Source organism: Palaemon carinicauda, chromosome 6 (assembly GCF_036898095.1).
Source record: "Palaemon carinicauda isolate YSFRI2023 chromosome 6, ASM3689809v2, whole genome shotgun sequence".
In the NCBI taxonomy this organism is placed as follows: Eukaryota; Metazoa; Arthropoda; class Malacostraca; order Decapoda; family Palaemonidae; genus Palaemon; species Palaemon carinicauda.
In genome coordinates this window covers 166,750,309-166,767,043 of record NC_090730.1, presented here as the reverse complement: position 1 = coordinate 166,767,043, position 16,735 = coordinate 166,750,309, and the positions used below count along the sequence as shown (strand labels likewise).

General features: G+C 43.6%; 1 protein-coding gene across 1 annotated transcript in view; it reads left to right on the top strand.

The window, feature by feature from the left end:
* The window catches only part of LOC137642799 (mitochondrial import inner membrane translocase subunit TIM50-C-like), a 55,050-nt gene that overhangs the window by 19,110 nt on the left and 19,205 nt on the right, over positions 1 to 16,735 (top strand). The window contains exon 3 of the mRNA XM_068375663.1: positions 5,806 to 5,913. Coding sequence (XP_068231764.1) covers positions 5,806 to 5,913 — 108 coding nt within the window. The remainder of the gene's footprint in view (positions 1 to 5,805; positions 5,914 to 16,735) is intronic.

The following is a 16,735-nucleotide window of genomic DNA, read 5'->3' as shown; positions in this document are numbered from 1 at the left end:
TCGTCCAAGCACTCGAGCATTCACCTCTCTCACCACTCCATCAACATACAAGTTAAACAACCACGGCGACATCACACATCCCTGTCTCAGCCCCACTCTCACCGGAAACCAATCGCTCACTTCATTTCCTATTCTAACACATGCTTTACTACCTTTGTAGAAACTTTTCACTGCTTGCAACAACCTTCCACCAACTCCATATAACCTCATCACATTCCACATTGCTTCCCTATCAACTCTATCATATGCTTTCTCCAGATCCATAAACGCAACATACACCTCCTTACCTTTTGCTAAATATTTCTCGCATATCTGCCTAACTGTAAAAATCTGATTCATACAACCCCTACCTCTTCTAAAACCCCCCTGTACTTCCCAGATTGCATTCTCTGTTTTATCCTTAATCCTATTAATCAGTACTCTACCATACACTTTTCCAACTACACTCAACAAACTAATACCTCTTGAATTACAACACTCATGCACATCTCCCTTACCCTTATATAGTGGTACAATACATGCACAGACCCAATCTACTGGTACCATTGACAACACAAAACACACATTAAACAATCTCACCAACCATTCAATTACAGTCACACCCCCTTCCTTCAACATCTCAGCTCTCACACCATCCATACCAGACGCCTTTCCTACTCTCGTTTCATCTAGTGCTCTCCTCACTTCATCTATTGTAATCTCTCTCTCATTCTCATCTCCCATCACTGGCACCTAAACACCTGCAACAGCAATTATATCTGCCTCCCTATTATCCTCAACATTCAGTAAACTTTCAAAATATTCCGCCCATCTTTTCCTTGCCTCCTCTCCTTTTAACAACCTTCCATTTCCATCTTTCACTGTCTCTTCAATTCTTGTGCCGGCCTTTCTTACTCTCTTCACTTCTTTCCAAAACTTCTTCTTATTCTCTTCATATGACTGACCCAGTCCCTGACCCCACCTCAGGTCAGCTGCCCTCTTTGCCTCACGTACCTTGCGCTTTACTTCCACCTTTTTCTCTCTATATTTTTCATACTTCTCTATACTATTACTCTGCAGCCATTCTTCAAAAGCCCTCTTTTTCTCTTCCACTTTTACCTTCACTCCTTCATTCCACCATTCACTGCCCTTCCTCATGCTGCCTCCAACAACCTTCTTGCCACATACATCACTTGCAATCCCAACAAAATTTTCTTTTGCTAACCTCCACTCCTCCTCTAAATTACCAGTTTCTCTTACTCTCACCTCGTCATATGCCATTTTCAACCTTTCCTGATATTTACTTTTTACCCCAGGTTTTATTAGCTCTTCAACCCTCACTAGCTCCCTTTTACATCCACCTACTCTATTCCCCCACTCTTTTGCTACAACCAATTTTCCTTCCACCAAAAAATGATCAGACATACCGTTAGCCATACCCCTAAACACGTGCACGTCTTTCAATCTTCCAAACATTCTTTTAGTTATCAACACATAATCCATTAATGCCCTTTCTACTACTCTTCCATTTGCCACTCTTACCCATGTATACTTATTTTTATCTTTCTTCTTAAAAAAGCTAGCACTTATTACCATCTCTTGTTCAACACACATATCTACCAGTCTCTCACCACTCTCATTTCTTGATTCATTAATTAAAGTTTGTTCCTACAGAAATACAAACCATCATCCTGTACAGTTTAGAATCACAGCAGCAAAGCTGGAATACACCAGTTGAAAATTATAGCTATGTGCTAACAATCCTCCTCTAGCAGGGAGGCGACAAACCACTTTAATATCAGCTGCTGGTGAGAATGGACGTCGTCTCTGGCTGGAATAGTGGCAGCTTTTTTTACTTGTTTTTTCTTTTTCTTTTCCAGGGCTTTTGTGACTTTAAGTGTGTTTGAGGTAGTGGTCACCCTCCCAGAGGGAGAAGTATGGCAGGAGGAGAAAAAGGAAGTCCTAGATGGATTCTTTACCGTCAGGGTCATCCTCGAAGTCGTAGAATGCTCAACTTACTTCTTCCAACACCAGTACTCTGCCTTCCTACTCTTCTCCATTGGTTTCCTCTGGGGCCCCTTCAAGTAAGAGTGGTAACCCTTTAACCTTAGGGTAATCAACGGGGCAAGGGGGTCCATCTGTTTCCTCAGGAGGAGCCTTCTTTTCAATTTGATGATGCTGTATGGTTGCTATGGCCTTCCTTGGGTATTCAGGGTTCACCTATAGAGAAAAAGTTGGAAGTAGGCTCAGTATTCCAGCCACTAGCAGGAACATCTTGTAGCTTCTTCTTTGAAGGATGTTGTCCCTTCAGTGACTTAGAGAAGTCTGCAGTCATCTCCCAGGCGTCCTTCCAGAGGGAAGCGCCCTTCGTTACTTGCTTAGAGTATTTCTAAGCGAGTCTCTGACCCTCGCCTTCATAAAAGACCCCCTTTCCTCTGAGCACTCTGTCTTCTCTGAGTGTGCTCGCAGGGTTGTTTAACCTCTGCTAGATCTTCCTCTTTGGAGGAGGATTGTAGGCAACCCTTCTCTTCTCCACCTCAGATGTTGGCAGGATCCTCCAGAGATGACTCACCCTCAACTAGATGAGCTTCAACCGAATGTGTCTCAACCATACGAGCTTCAACTCCTAGTGCCTCTCCCAGAAGTGCCTCACAAGCTGTCAAAGGCTACAGCTTGGCCTTGTGTATGATCCTATGACAGAAGGGTATTGACCTCTCCAGTGTCTTGGAGTTGTCTGGGCTTGTGAGGAGCTTCAAGTAGTCTTGCCCACCTTAGATCTCAGACCCCGTATTTCGATGTGACCTTGGTCCTCAAGACCTTGTGCGTACTCCGTTCCATCCTTTGAGTTCGTCGGACAGGGATTTGGTTCTTAACACTGTCTTTCTGCTAGCTCTAGCATCGGCAAAGAGAGTTGGCAAGTTGCCAGCTCTTTCTCCTGTAGTCACTCACACCTGGGGGGGGGAGGTTGGCTTTAGTTTTGTGCCCAGAACCTGACAGTGCAGAACCTCAGGCTTGGGTCCTCCATTCCCTCCCTTTGGTAGGTGTCGGCCTGTGATCCAGAGGATGTGCTCGTGTCCCCTGAGGTCTCTGCGGTGCTATCTGAAAAGGTCCTAACACCTCAGGCCTGAGTGTCGGATACTTTGTAAGTACTGGCAGGTCCAAGAAAGGTATCAATAAATCCAGTCACTTTCTGGCTTTGTGAGTTGATCTGTAGAGCATATCCCCACGGCTGACGAGAGAGTCTAGGTGTCAGTTAGCACCTTAGGTCACAAAATCAGATATTGGCCCCACCCTAGTCTTCAGGAAAAACCTCTCTGTTTTGAAGGATGGTGTCTGAAAAAATAGGCTTCCTTCATGGCCTTTTACTTGCGAGAGTATATCCATAAGTCCCTTGACACCTTTGTGCTTGGACTTGAAATGGTTGCTCTAATACTGTAGTTGTGTAACCAGCTCAGCTCCCACATGGGACAAGGATGCATCTTGTTTATGGTAACGTGTAGATGTAAATCTGAAATGAAAGGTAGTATGACTGACTCTTCAGCCTCATTCTTCTGTTCCTTCTCTTGGAGACAAAGCTGTCAAAATGTTAAGTGTTGGTCAGGCCAGATGCTGGTGAGTTTCACTTTAAAGCTCCATTCTTTAAGTTTAAAAAAGCATCTCTCCTCATGCCCCTTTAATGAGCGGAGAGGGTGATGACAGATCTTATGCCAACTCAATCATTTGCTTGGCATTTGTTTCCAGCTGATGTCTCCTTCGAGGGAAAGGGATCTCCAGTTTTGATCAGGTACATGTGTGCATGTACAGCCCAGATCCTCTGTTTTTCATCCATATGCTTCTCCATACATCAAGCGTTGATCACTTACAGGTAAGAAAATTAACCCTCCAGGTTGGGTTCCAGGGGACTTCCAAGCCACCAAGTAGTGAGTCTCCCTAATTAAAGGACAAGGGTTTGTAGGACTCATAGAAACAAATTGCAAATTTGAAAGCAATTTGTATTTTTTGTAGCCATATAAACCTAAGTTCTTTAATCCAACTTTCCTCCTCAACCACCCCTCTCAGTCATGGGACGAAAGTTCAAAAGTGAAGGCTTTCTGGCTGGAAAGGGGGTGGACTCCTTACCCGGCCCTGCCCACTCACCAGCTGGATAACCGCTTGTTATCCAACTTTAATGACTGATTCCAGCTCATGCTAAAACAATCCCCCTAATTAAAAAAAACTCTGGTTTCTATGACTAGAAACATATAAATTACTTTGAAAATTTATGATATACTTTCATAATTTTCCTTTGTTGCTGATGTAGACACATCCTATGAGATAATTTATTTTAAATTTGCAATGAATACACCGGAGAAAGCTCCCATTCTTTTTATTTGATAAGGCTTCCAGTTTATTGCTAAATAGAAAGCAGGAAAATGCAGTGTTCGTCTCTTTCTTGCAACACCCCATTTAGTGTACAGGATTTTTTTCATGGATAAACTCTGTAGGTACTCTTATTATTATTATTATTATTATTATTATTATTATTACAGTATTATTATTACAAGCTAATCTACAACTTTAGATGGAAAAGAAAGATTCTATAAGCCCAAGGGCCCAACAGAAAAAATAACCCAGTGAGGAAAAGAAATAAGGAAACAGATCAAGTAGTGTACCCGAGTGTACGCTCAAGTAAAGGAACTCCCAAGATAGTGGAAGACAATGGTACAGAGGCTTTGGCAAACTAGGGATCAGTGGTTTGATTTTGGAGTGTCTTCCTAGAACAGCTGCTTACCATTGCTAAAGAGTCTCTTCTACCCTTACCAAGTGGAAAGTAGTTACTGAACAGTAACATTGCAGTAGTTAATCCCTTGAGCGAGGAAGAATATTTGGTTATCTTGGTGTTTTCAGGTGTATGAGGAAAGACGAATATGTGCAAAGAATAGGCCAGACTATTTGGTGTATATGTAGGCAAAAGAAAAATGGAGCAGTAACCAGATTATTATTATTATTATTATTACTATCCAAGCTACAACCCTAGTTGGAAAAGCAAGATGCTATAAGCCCAGGGTCTCCAACAGGGAAAAATAGCCCAGTGAGGAAAGGAAATAAATAAATGAAGAGAAAAAATTAACAATAAATCATTCTAAAATAAGTAACAACGTCAAAACAGACATGTCATATATAAACTATTAACAACATCAAAAGCAAATATGTCATAAAAAGACTCATGTCCGCCTGGTCAACAAAAAAGCATTTGCTCCAACTTTGAACTTTTGAAGTTCTACTGATTCAACTACCCGATTAGGAAGATCATTCCACAACTTTGTCACAGCTGGAATAAAACTTCTAGAGTACTGCGTAGTATTGAGCCTCATGATGGAGAAGGCCTGGCTATTAGAATTAACTGCCTGCCTAGTATTACGAACAGGATAGAATTGTCCAGGGAGATCTAAATGTAAAGGATGGTCAGAGTTATGAAAAATCTTATGCAACATGCATAATGAACTAATTGATAAGGATCTATTGTAGTACTATCTGGCCTGTCAAGGGACCCAATAGTGGTAGTATCTCAATGGGTGGCTGGTGCCTTGGCCAGCCTACTATCTAGATGGACATTTGATTTTAAGAATAAGGAAGTGCTATGGAATATTCTAGGTAATATATGCTTTCTGTAAGTTGATACATTGCCTTTAAGAGTCATTGCTAACTATCCTTATTAATCCATCATTATCTCACTCTTTTTATATTACTTTTGCATAATTTCAGTGCTATGAAATACTGTTAAAGAGGAAAGAGGTACCTTGAAATAAAGCAGCAGATATTAATTAAATGTTTTTGTCATTCCAGTATGAAACAGGTTGGCGATTCAAGAAACGACCGGGTGTTGACTTTTTGTTACATCATTGTGGACCACCTCTTTTTGAAATTGTTATATATACTAATGAACAAGGATTTGTAAGTACTGAACATCATTATCTTTTTATTGCTGCAATAATTTTGTACGCAACCTGCATGCTATTTGTAATTTAACAAAATAATTTGTAGAAGTAACAGATGCTATTGTGTATTATTTTAATGAATTTTTACTTTTAGGTCACATTGCTAATATATCATTAATTCTGTGTACTGTACGATTGCTTAGCATAAAAAATTGATTAAATTTTAAGGTCTTTCTGTTATTTCAATGAAATTTTGAAATTCATTAGTCACCTAATGAAAAGTTCGATTGGAATAAAAATAAAGATTTTATAAGGCTGTATTTAGAACTCTTTGTTTTCACAAGAAAGATATGGTGGAGTATAGAGAGCTTGTGCAAGCAATGCCTTCCCCTACCTACTGCGATCTATGTTTCTCATTCATCCTTACAGTCCAGCCTCAATCAACCGTGACTTTATGAGCGGTCTGTTTTCAATGTCGGCTATAAACGAAAGTCATTTTTTTCTGGTCATATTATGCTAGGATAGGAAGTATGGCTTTCATAACGAGATTATGTGCAGATTATAGAGTAGGCTAATATCAACAAAATTTGACCCTCATTCTATGTGTTGATTGCTAAAGTTGGGTATGTTCTTTATTTGTTTGATGTACTGAGTATACAGTGCAAAAGTGCTTCAGAAGAAGATTTGGTGCTTCTCATCTGAAGGTAATTGAATCTATTGAAAAAGATACAGAAGGTAAATTAAAGAATACAGGGTAGGGAAAAAAGTGTAAATTTAAGGTCAGATTCCTAAGCAGCTCCTTCTGCTGCTCCCCCAGCCCTTAAGGCTACGTCAGTTAACGTAAAACAGTTTGTTCCTATGCGTTTACAAACCTTTCATCCTTTAGAATATGGCAATGTCATTATCGGAGCTGGAATGCTAGTTGAATTCATTAACGATTTAGTTAACAACAGGTAGTGTGTGCAGGAGAATAGCTTCAACCACCCTGTTAAAGACTACACTTTCATTTTGGGCTGCAATGAGTATGGACGTACTACCATGTCCTATCCAAGACTTTAGTCTTTTTCTTGTTCTTTAGTTGAATGGTGATATCACCTTCGAGTAGAATAATATGATGAAGCAGTATTGCAAGTGTATATTTGATAAACAAGCAATAAATTTAATCACTTCTCAGTGGCAAAACTGTTACAATTATCCAATTTGTTACCAAGTGTAGATCATGGTCTCTCGTTGGCAGGTGTTTGCGTTGAGGAGCAAGAAGGCTAAGCCTTCCCTAATTTTATTCATGGCAAGCCCATGAATTGCTGGAGAGATTTTTAACATTTTGCTCTCTTCGAGTTTGCTAAGCTTCAGTGTATCCACTCCTGGTTTAGACCTGAGAATTATGCTTTAGGACCAGGGAGAACTTGGATCTACATCAGCGAGCTTTTCAGGTGTTAATGGGGTGTAATTTGATTGCTGCACTTTCAACATCTACTGAAAGCTCTCTCCCCATTCTATATTTGAGAAGCTTGCACCCCACGGGTGCCTCATCAGAGGTCCCTTCAGTGGTATTAGAATGATCACTGGTTGACCTCCACGGATCCTTGAGCCATCCTGTTCCAGTGGGTGAGGAGGTATTGGAAAATCTTACCACAGGAATTCCACCGGACTCCCCACCTCTGAGAACATCAAAGGAGCAGTGGAGCGCACACTGGGGCAACTTGGTCGCATCAGGTTTGTGGTTGTCAGTAAAAAAGCATCTGCACATAGGTTTGGGAGCATTTCAATAGCATTTGTTAAGCACTTGGTAATATTGATGAGAGACAACTCATAGTAGCTTACACGTTGTTGCTCACTCTTTGCAAGTTGACCCAAAAGATGCACATCTAGGGGGCATACCACAAATGAGCTGTCAGCCAGATATATTCCAGGTAAGAGGAAAGCACTAGCAGACATGATCAGTTCCTAGGGGCAGGTTGTAGGATTGGAGAGGCCTCTTCATCCTTGTGTATAGGAAAGGCTTTTTGTCTTGTTGGGCTCTCTGGGATTTAACTTGTTTGCTGCATGGCTAATCACCCATAGAATCACTTGGATGTCTCATCTTTTCTCCCGTTCAGCCTGATTTGCTGGCTGATCAACTGAGTGTTAAATTTTCCAGATCTTAGGATGACCCCGATGGCTCCTAAAAGGCCACAAATGGAGTGGTATCCTGAACTTTAAGGACTTTTAGTCAATGTCCTGAGAGAACTACTGTCTGTACATCATTGGAACACATTTCCTTGTTAGCTGCACATTCAGAGCTACCACTAATCTGTCAAGTCACTTGTATTTCATGATTGAGGCCTATCTAGCTTTTCTGAGGAAGAGGCTTTTCTGAGGACTGCACAGGAGATGTCTGGCTACCTGTGATAGTCCTCTGTAGCTGTCTACCTGGAAAAGTATGGCATTTTCTGTGAACATGTCTACTGCAGATCACATAATTCCTCATATATCTTCGAGTAGAGAAGTGTCTCGGTTGCAGCTGTGAAAAGCTGCCACTTCGTCTAGAGCAGTCATCAGACTGAAGGGTGTAGACCTCGTTTCCTTGTGGGAGTTGTCTATACTCGAGAGGAGCTTGGGGAGTCTTGCCCATCTCTGAACCTTAGGCTGCTGGAGTGAGGCACAACATGTATTCATAATAGTCTCTTAAGAATACCCTCATTCAAGCCTTTAAGAAGGTCGTCAAACTGAGATTTGACTCTCAAGACTGTCTTTTTGCTAGCCTTAGCATTGAAAAGAGTAGGCAAGTTGCACGGACTCTCTTATGTAATATCCCATTCTAAAAGCTGGAAGGTTTCCTATATTTTTTTGCCCAAATTCATGGCCAAAACTCCATCCCTTTTCTATGCGAAGCGTAGGGTGGTAATTAAGAGTTGCTTTTTTGCCCTGTACATGCTCGCAGTTTTATCTTATGAGGACTCGACATCTTAGGCCTGAGTTTCCACTATTCCTCAACTCTTTCATAACCAAGAAAGAGGTATAAAAAACATGGCCTCTTTCTGATTTTATGCAATGATCAACAGAGCATATACCTTGACCTTTTAGGTGGTATAAGTATTAGATCGGACAAGAGCTCAGAAAATCAGGGGAATTGCTCCCACCCTGGCCTGGCAAAAGTGTCTAGTAATTTGCCAGATGATGAAGGGAAGAGTTTGGAAGCTTCAAACAACCCTGGCCACCTTTTGTTCAAGGAAGTATACCCGCAAGTTGTTCATCACCTGTGGTGGCTGCTTAAATATTTTCATAGCCAGTTTAGCTCCCATGTAAGAGAAAGTATCTAGTGAGTCTTGATGAAAGGAAGGATGACTGGCTCTTCTGCTTCTTCTTTTTTTCCTCTCACTTGAAGATGAAGCAGTTGTACTGTTGCCCACTGGATCTGGCAGTGATGCTGATAAACTACACTTCTGAGCACCATGCTTATTATTATTATTATTATTATTACTACTTGCTAAGCTACAACCCTGGTTGGAAAAGCAGGATGCTATAAGCCCAGGGGCTCCAACAGGGAAAATAGCCCAGTGAGGAAAGGAAACAAGGAAAAGTAAAATTTTTATGAAGAGTAACAACATTAAAATAAATATCCTGTATAAACTATAAAAACTTTAATAAAACAAGAGGAAAAGAAACAAGAGAGAACAGTGTGCCCGAGTGTACCCTCAAGCAAGAGAACTCTAACCCAAGACAGTGGAAGACCAAGGTACAGAGGCTATAGAACTACCCAAGACTAGAGAACAATGGTTTGATTTTGGAGTGTCCTTCTAGAAGAGCTGTAAGTAGTAGTTCTCCCTTATCCTCCCTCAACAAAGGGGGAATGGTAAAAGGAATACCAAACCCATTGATCATCATACACCAGGTATTATATTTCATTCCTGACTCATCTCCCATATGAGGGAGCCAAGTACCAGGTACATAATCAAGTACAGCCCAGTCCCTACCAGCTTACTCATCCCATGAGTGGCAGATAGAGGGTCACTGATGTTATCTCCCTTGCTCCTAGACGGGACCAGGGAGTCTGACATATTCCAGGAAAGAAAAAATACCAACCAGTTCAGTTCTAGGGAAACAGTCTGCCATCAATAAGCAAGTTTTTCAATATTAAACTTACCCGATAATCATGTAGCTGTCAACTCCGTTGCCCGACAGAATTCTATGGAGGGATACGCCAGCTATCACAATACTAGAAGGGGGTGTAATTACCAGCGCCACCTGTGGCCAGGTACTCAAGTACTTCTTGTTGACACCTCCTCAATTATTCCTCTGTCGTGCTTCCGGCAAGACGTTCTGGGATACGCTTATGTTCTTGGAGTATTTTCACGACTTTGGTGAAGTATTTCTCTTTGATTTCGGCTGTCGCTTTACTGGAAACTTCTATATTAGCTTAGTTAGCTTTTGGAATTAATTTGATTAATTATGGTGACGAGAGAGTATGAACTCTCGTTCACCTTTCAATGGCCGACCCTTCCCTTAGACGGAAGTGTTGGTGTCTAAGAGAGTATAGACTCTCTTTCTTAATTTTGCTTAACAAAAGTTATAGATTTATTTTATATCTCTCCGCCTCTTATAGGCCTCTTAGATTAACTTCCTTTTATTATAAACTCATTAAAATTAATTTTTATATTTGTTTATATTCGACCTTCCTAATAGTAGGCGGTCTTTTACCGAAGTTAATAACTTTGAGCCCGTCATTTCGGTTTTACCTGTTAACATATTATGCTATTTCCGCCACAGAGTTTGAAAGATTTTCTTTGACAGTCTCGTACTGTTTTCAAAGTTGAACTAACGTTTTGTTTTGTCTCTGCAGTTGTTGACGTTCAGAACGTTCAACTTGCACTCTATCGTTACGATAGAGAAAGAATGTTCACGATTTCACGTTGCAGTAAGAGTAACCGTGTCTAGCGTTTTGTTCTTTCTTTCTTAACTTAATGGTTTTGATCCTAATAAAGGAACTTTTCAGTTTTTTCCTTTAACAATAATATGTTTTAACGATATATATGATTGGGCTCTTCTCTCAGGTTCTAAGTCAAGAGAGAGAGAGAGAGAGAGAGATAGAGACGGAGGGAGAGAGAGGATAAACGTTTCATTCAAGCCTGCCAGACGTACGAGTAACGTCGTTATCGTTTTTTGCTCTTCTCCCTAGTCTCTTTAGGGGAAGAAACTAAACGTTTCTAGAGTGATCTGATGTTTAGTCTCTTTCCAACCACTGAATTATCTTTCATTAGATTTTTCTGTTACATTGTAATTCTGTTTTCGCAATTACTAACTTTGAGAAAGGATAGAATTGCGTATTTCAGGTACAAACCACTTAAAGTTTCGAGTTCAGTGAAATAAGTGCAAACAGAAATCAAAGTGATAAGTGATTAGTGCGTGAGGGTACTTTTGTGCGCGCCAGTCGTCCTCCCAGTCCGGGACCTCTTGCAAGCTCCCAAGCCCAGGGGAGAAGCAATGTCGAAGGGCATAAGGGTTCAGCAGGCCTTGATCGGCGCACAGAAGTATTCTCGGTGGTTGTGGGCGTGTCTTACCGAGACCGTCACTCCCACCCGCAGACGATTGAGCCCTTATTTTGCTCGTCTGCAGAAAAGATTAGGGGAGAAAATAAAGGCAGAGTAACGCTGGTCTCAGGTCTCAAGACCTCTTAAACGTTAAGTCCAGACCTATGCCAGACGTACGAAGTTAAAGTTCACAACCCGAATGCAGTCATTGGGTTAGCTCTGACTCTCCTCAGTCATCAGTTGATTACACTCCGCCTAAGAGGAGTAAGGTTCTGCCACAACAGATCTCTGCTGTTAAGGCTTTACCTCAGCAGAACTTAGTGTCTGCCGACCCCAAGTTAACTCTACTGCAGTCCATACAGTCACAACTTTCGGTCTTGATGCGTGAGTGTCGGGCTGAGAGTGTTGCGCCTCCGCCTCCGCCTACACTCCCCCCCCCGCCTATGATCGCTCCGCCTGATCACAGTACCACCTGCCAGGCGTACGATGTTGTGAACTCTACTACAGTCCATGCAAGCACAGCTTTCGGACTTGATGCGTGAGTGTCGGGCTGAGAGTGTTGCTCCTCCGCCTCCGCCTACACTCCCTCCACCTACACTCGCTCCACCTACACTCGCTCCGCCTGATCACAGTACCATCTGCCAGGCGTACGATGTTGTGGACTCTTCTACAGTCCATGCAAGCACAGCTTTCGGACTTGATGCGTGAGTGTCGGGCTGAGAGTGTTGCTCCTCCGCCTCCGCCTACACTCCCTCCACCTACACTCGCTCCGCCTGATCGCAGTACCACCTGCCAGCAGTTCCACCTGCCAGGCGTACGATGTTGAGCCACGTGCTGAGTTTGCTGTTCCCTGTGGTGTTCAGCCTCCGCCTTCCTTAAGGCAACCTTTACATTGGGATCAGGAGGATTATACCTCTCTTCCTCCGCCTCCACTTGCTGCTCCACCAGTGATGCAACACTCGGTTGAGGTACAACAACCTCTCCCGTCCATGAGTCAGTCTCCTCAGCTCTCGCTGCAGCGAGCTCTACCCTCCACAAGGCAAGCACCACAACACCTTAGCCTTGCGCCTCAGGAGCCTCAGCTTGCGAGACATTTACCTTGGTCTGCGCAGCCTCTTCCTCATCGCGCTCCGCTCACACCACAGGAACTGGAACTTGCTACTCCGCTTCCGCCAACCGCTCAGCAAGCGCAACCCTTGGGTTCAACCACTCATGCTAGGAATCAGCCTCCTCCACCCATGCGCCTTCCTTCTGCTTGTCTTTTATTCAGCCTTTGCAGACTGAGCCTCAGGTGTTCCCTCATCGGAGTCTTGAAGAGGAAACCACAACTATTGTTGTTCCAGCTCGTTCTGACTCTGCTGTTCAGCATACCTTACCTCCATTTTCATACCATGGTTCAAACCCCATGCAAGCATGCATAAAGCACTCTAGCACTGGTCATGGAATTTCTGAGAAATGTTAAACGCCATGCACACGCTCTGCTTTCCTTACAGCAGGCTCTGCTTACTACATGCTCAGCATACAGCATGCTCTGCATTCAGCATGCTCTGCATACAACATGCTCTGCATACAGCATGCTCTGCATTCAGCATGCTCTGCATACAACATGCTCTACATACAGCATGCTCTGCATACAGCATACTCTGCATACATCATGCTCTGCATACCTTACCGCATGCTTCTCAACACATCTTGGGTTGTTGCCAACTCACTAGACTGTCAAGCAGTTTCATAACGTTGCCTTCTAGTCTGCTGCTTTTGCACCAGTGAACCCTCACTCAGAGAACTTAGCTTTTCTAGGATAAGGTCCCTGTAGATGAGAAAGTTCTTTTCTCCCTCCTTCTGATATTCCCTTGAGGACTCTGTCATTTGGAGGGAGCCTTTAGCTGCATAACCTCTTATGGACTTTTATTTAAGCATAACATGCTTACAGGGAAGGTAATGGTTCCACTTCAGCCGCTAATCCCGTCTGTTACCACACCTGCTCCCATAGACCTTGAGCTGTGTTGCATGACATGCAGTCCAAGCTTAGTCCTTGTTAGAGAATTTTTTGTTTACGGAGTCAATGTGTCACGGGGAAGACGTTCAACAACCAACAGAAGGGACTTGTTGTGACGCAGTGCGGCAACCTCAGCAACCCGTTAAGGAGTTGTCTGTACGACCCAGACAGTCTAGACAGATTCGGGTTGTCACTGTACTTCCTCGCTTGCCCATGATTGACAGTTTACAGACTGTGCAGCAGTATCATGATCTTGTGTCCGGCTCCGTCAGACGACTGGCTTTTAAGAGCTCCCACAAGTCGTCGCTGTCTGGAGATTTTCAAATGGACTATGGATCTGACCAAGGAACTGGGCCTCCTGGTCAATTTTGAGGAGTCTCAGCTCGTTCCATCCCAGACCATTGTCTCCTTGGGTATGGATCTTCAGAGTCGAGCTTTTCGGACTTGTCCGTCGGCCCCAAGGATCTTCCAAGCCCTAGAATGCATCCAGAGCATGCTGAGAAGGAACCGATGCTTAGTCAGGCAGTGGATGAGTCTAACAGGGACACTTTCATCGCTGGCCCTGTTCATCGAGTTAGGGAGACTCCACCTCCGCCCCCTTCAGTATCATCTAGCTGCTCACTGGATAAAGGACATGACGCTAGAGACGGGTTCAGTTCCTGTTTCCGAAGAGATGAGGTCTACTCTAACGTGGTGGAAGAACAGCATTCTTCTCAAGGAAGGTCTACCATTGGCTGTTCAGACCCCCGACCACCGTCTCTTCTCGGACGCATCGGACACGGGCTGGGGTGCGACACTGGACGGACAGGAATGCTCGGGAACATGGAATCAGGAGCAAAGGACACTTCACATCTATTGCAAGGAGTTGTTGGCAGTTCATCTGGCCTTGATAAACTTCAAGTCCCTCCAGCTTAACAAGGTGGTGGAGGTGAACTCCGACTACACCACAGCCTTGGCTTACATCTCCAAGCAGGGAGGGACTCATTCGAGGAAGTTGTTCGAGATCGCAAGGGACCTCCTCATTTGGTCAAAAGATCGAAAGCTCACGCTGGTAACGAGGCTCATTCAGGGCGATATGAATGTCATGGCAGATCGCCTCAGCCGGAAGGGTCAGGTCTTCCCCACAGAGTGGACCCTTCACAAGAATGTTTGCAGCAGACTTTGGGCCCTGTGGGGTCAGCCAACCATAGATCTATTCGCTACCTCGATGACCAAGAGGCTCCTCTTGTTTTGTTCTCCGATTCCAGACCCAGCAGCAGTTCGCGTGGATGCCTTTCTGCTGGATTGGTCCCATCTCGACCTGTATGCATTCCCGCCGTTCAAGATTGTCAACAGGGTACTTCAGAAGTTCGCCTCTCACAAAGGGACACGGCTGACGTTGGTTGCCCCCCTCTGGCCCGCGAGAGAATGGTTCACCGAGGTACTGCAATGGCTGGTCGACGTTCCCAGGACTCTTCCTCCTAGAGTGGACCTTCTGCGTCAACCTCACGTAAAGAAGGTACACCCAAACCTCCACGCTCTTCGTCTGACTGCCTTCAGACTATCGAAAGACTCTCAAGAGCTAGAGGCTTTTCGAAGGAGGCAGCCAGAGCGATTGCCAGAGCAAGGACGACATCCACTCTCAGAGTCTTTCAGTCTTAATGGGAAGTCTTCCGAAGCTGGTGCAAGGCCAATGCAGTTTCCTCAACCAGTACCACTGTAACCCAGATTGCTGACTTCCTGTTACATCTAAGGAACGTAAGATCCCTATCAGCTCCTACGATCAAGGGTTACAGAAGTATGTTGGCAGCGGTTTTCCGCCACAGAGGCTTGGATCTTTCCTCCAACAAAGATCTACAGGACCTCCTTAGGTCTTTTGAGACCTCAAAGGAACGTCGGTTGTCCACTCCAGGCTGGAATCTAGACGTGGTCCTAAGGTTCCTAATGTCATCAGGATTTGAAACGCTCCAATCAGCCTCTTTTAAGGACCTCACATTAAAAACTCTTTTCCTCGTGTGCTTAGCAACAGGTAAAAGAGTAAGTGAGATCCACGCCTTCAGCAGGAACATAGGTTTCACATCTGAAACGGCTACATGTTCCTTGCAGCTCGGTTTTTTGGCTAAAAACGAACTTCCTTCCCGTCCTTGGCCTAAGTCGTTCGAGATCCCAAGCCTGTCCAACATGGTGGGGAACGAACTGGAGAGAGTACTTTGCCCAGTTAGAGCTCTTAAGTACTATCTAAGAAGGTCAAAACCATTACGAGGACAATCAGAAGCCTTATGGTGTGCTATCAAGAAGCCTTCTCTACCAATGTCTAAGAACTCAGTTTCTTACTACATCAGGCTTCTGATTAGAGAAGCAAATTCTCATCTGAAGGAAGAAGACCTTGCTTTGCTGAAGGTAAGGACACATGAAGTGAGAGCTGTGGCTACTTCAGTGGCCTTCAAACAGAACCGTTCTCTGCAGAGTGTTATGGATGCAACCTATTGGAGAAGCAAGTCAGTGTTCGCATCATGCTATCTCAAAGATGTCCAGTCTCTTTACGAGTACTGCTACACCCTGGGTCCATTCGTAGCAACGAATGCAGTAGTAGGCGAGGGCTCAGCCACTACATTCCCATAATCCCATAACTTTTTAACCTTTCTCTTGAATACTTTTTATGGGTTGTACGGTCGGCTAAGAAGCCTTCCACATCCTTGTTGATTTGGCGGGTGGTCAATTCTTTCTTGAGAAGCGCCAAGGTTAAAGGTTGTGATGAGGTCCTTTAGTATGGGTTGCAGCCCTGTATACTTTAGCACCTTTGAGTTGATTCAGCCTCCCAAGAGGAACGCTGCGCTCAGTAAGGAAGACGATCTTATTAAAGGCAGAGTAATGGTTCAAGTCGACTTCCTTACCAGGTACTTATTATTTCATTGTTATTGTGGATAACTGATTATATGAAATACGGGATACTTAGCTATCCTTTAGTCTTGTACACTGGTTTTTCACCCACCCCCCTGGGTGTGAATCAGCTACATGATTATCGGGTAAGTTTAATATTGAAAAATGTTATTTTTATTAATAAAATAAATTTTTGAATATACTTACCCGATAATCATGATTTAATCGACCCTCCCTTCCTCCCCATAGAGAACCAGTGGACCGAGGAATAATTGAGGAGGTGTCAACAAGAAGTACTTGAGTACCTGGCCACAGGTGGCGCTGGTAATTACACCCCCTTCTAGTATTGTGATAGCTGGCGTATCCCTCCATAGAATTCTGTCGGGCAACGGAGTTGACAGCTACATGATTATCGGGTAAGTATATTCAAAAATTTATTTTATTAATAAAAATAACATTTTTCTATTTTA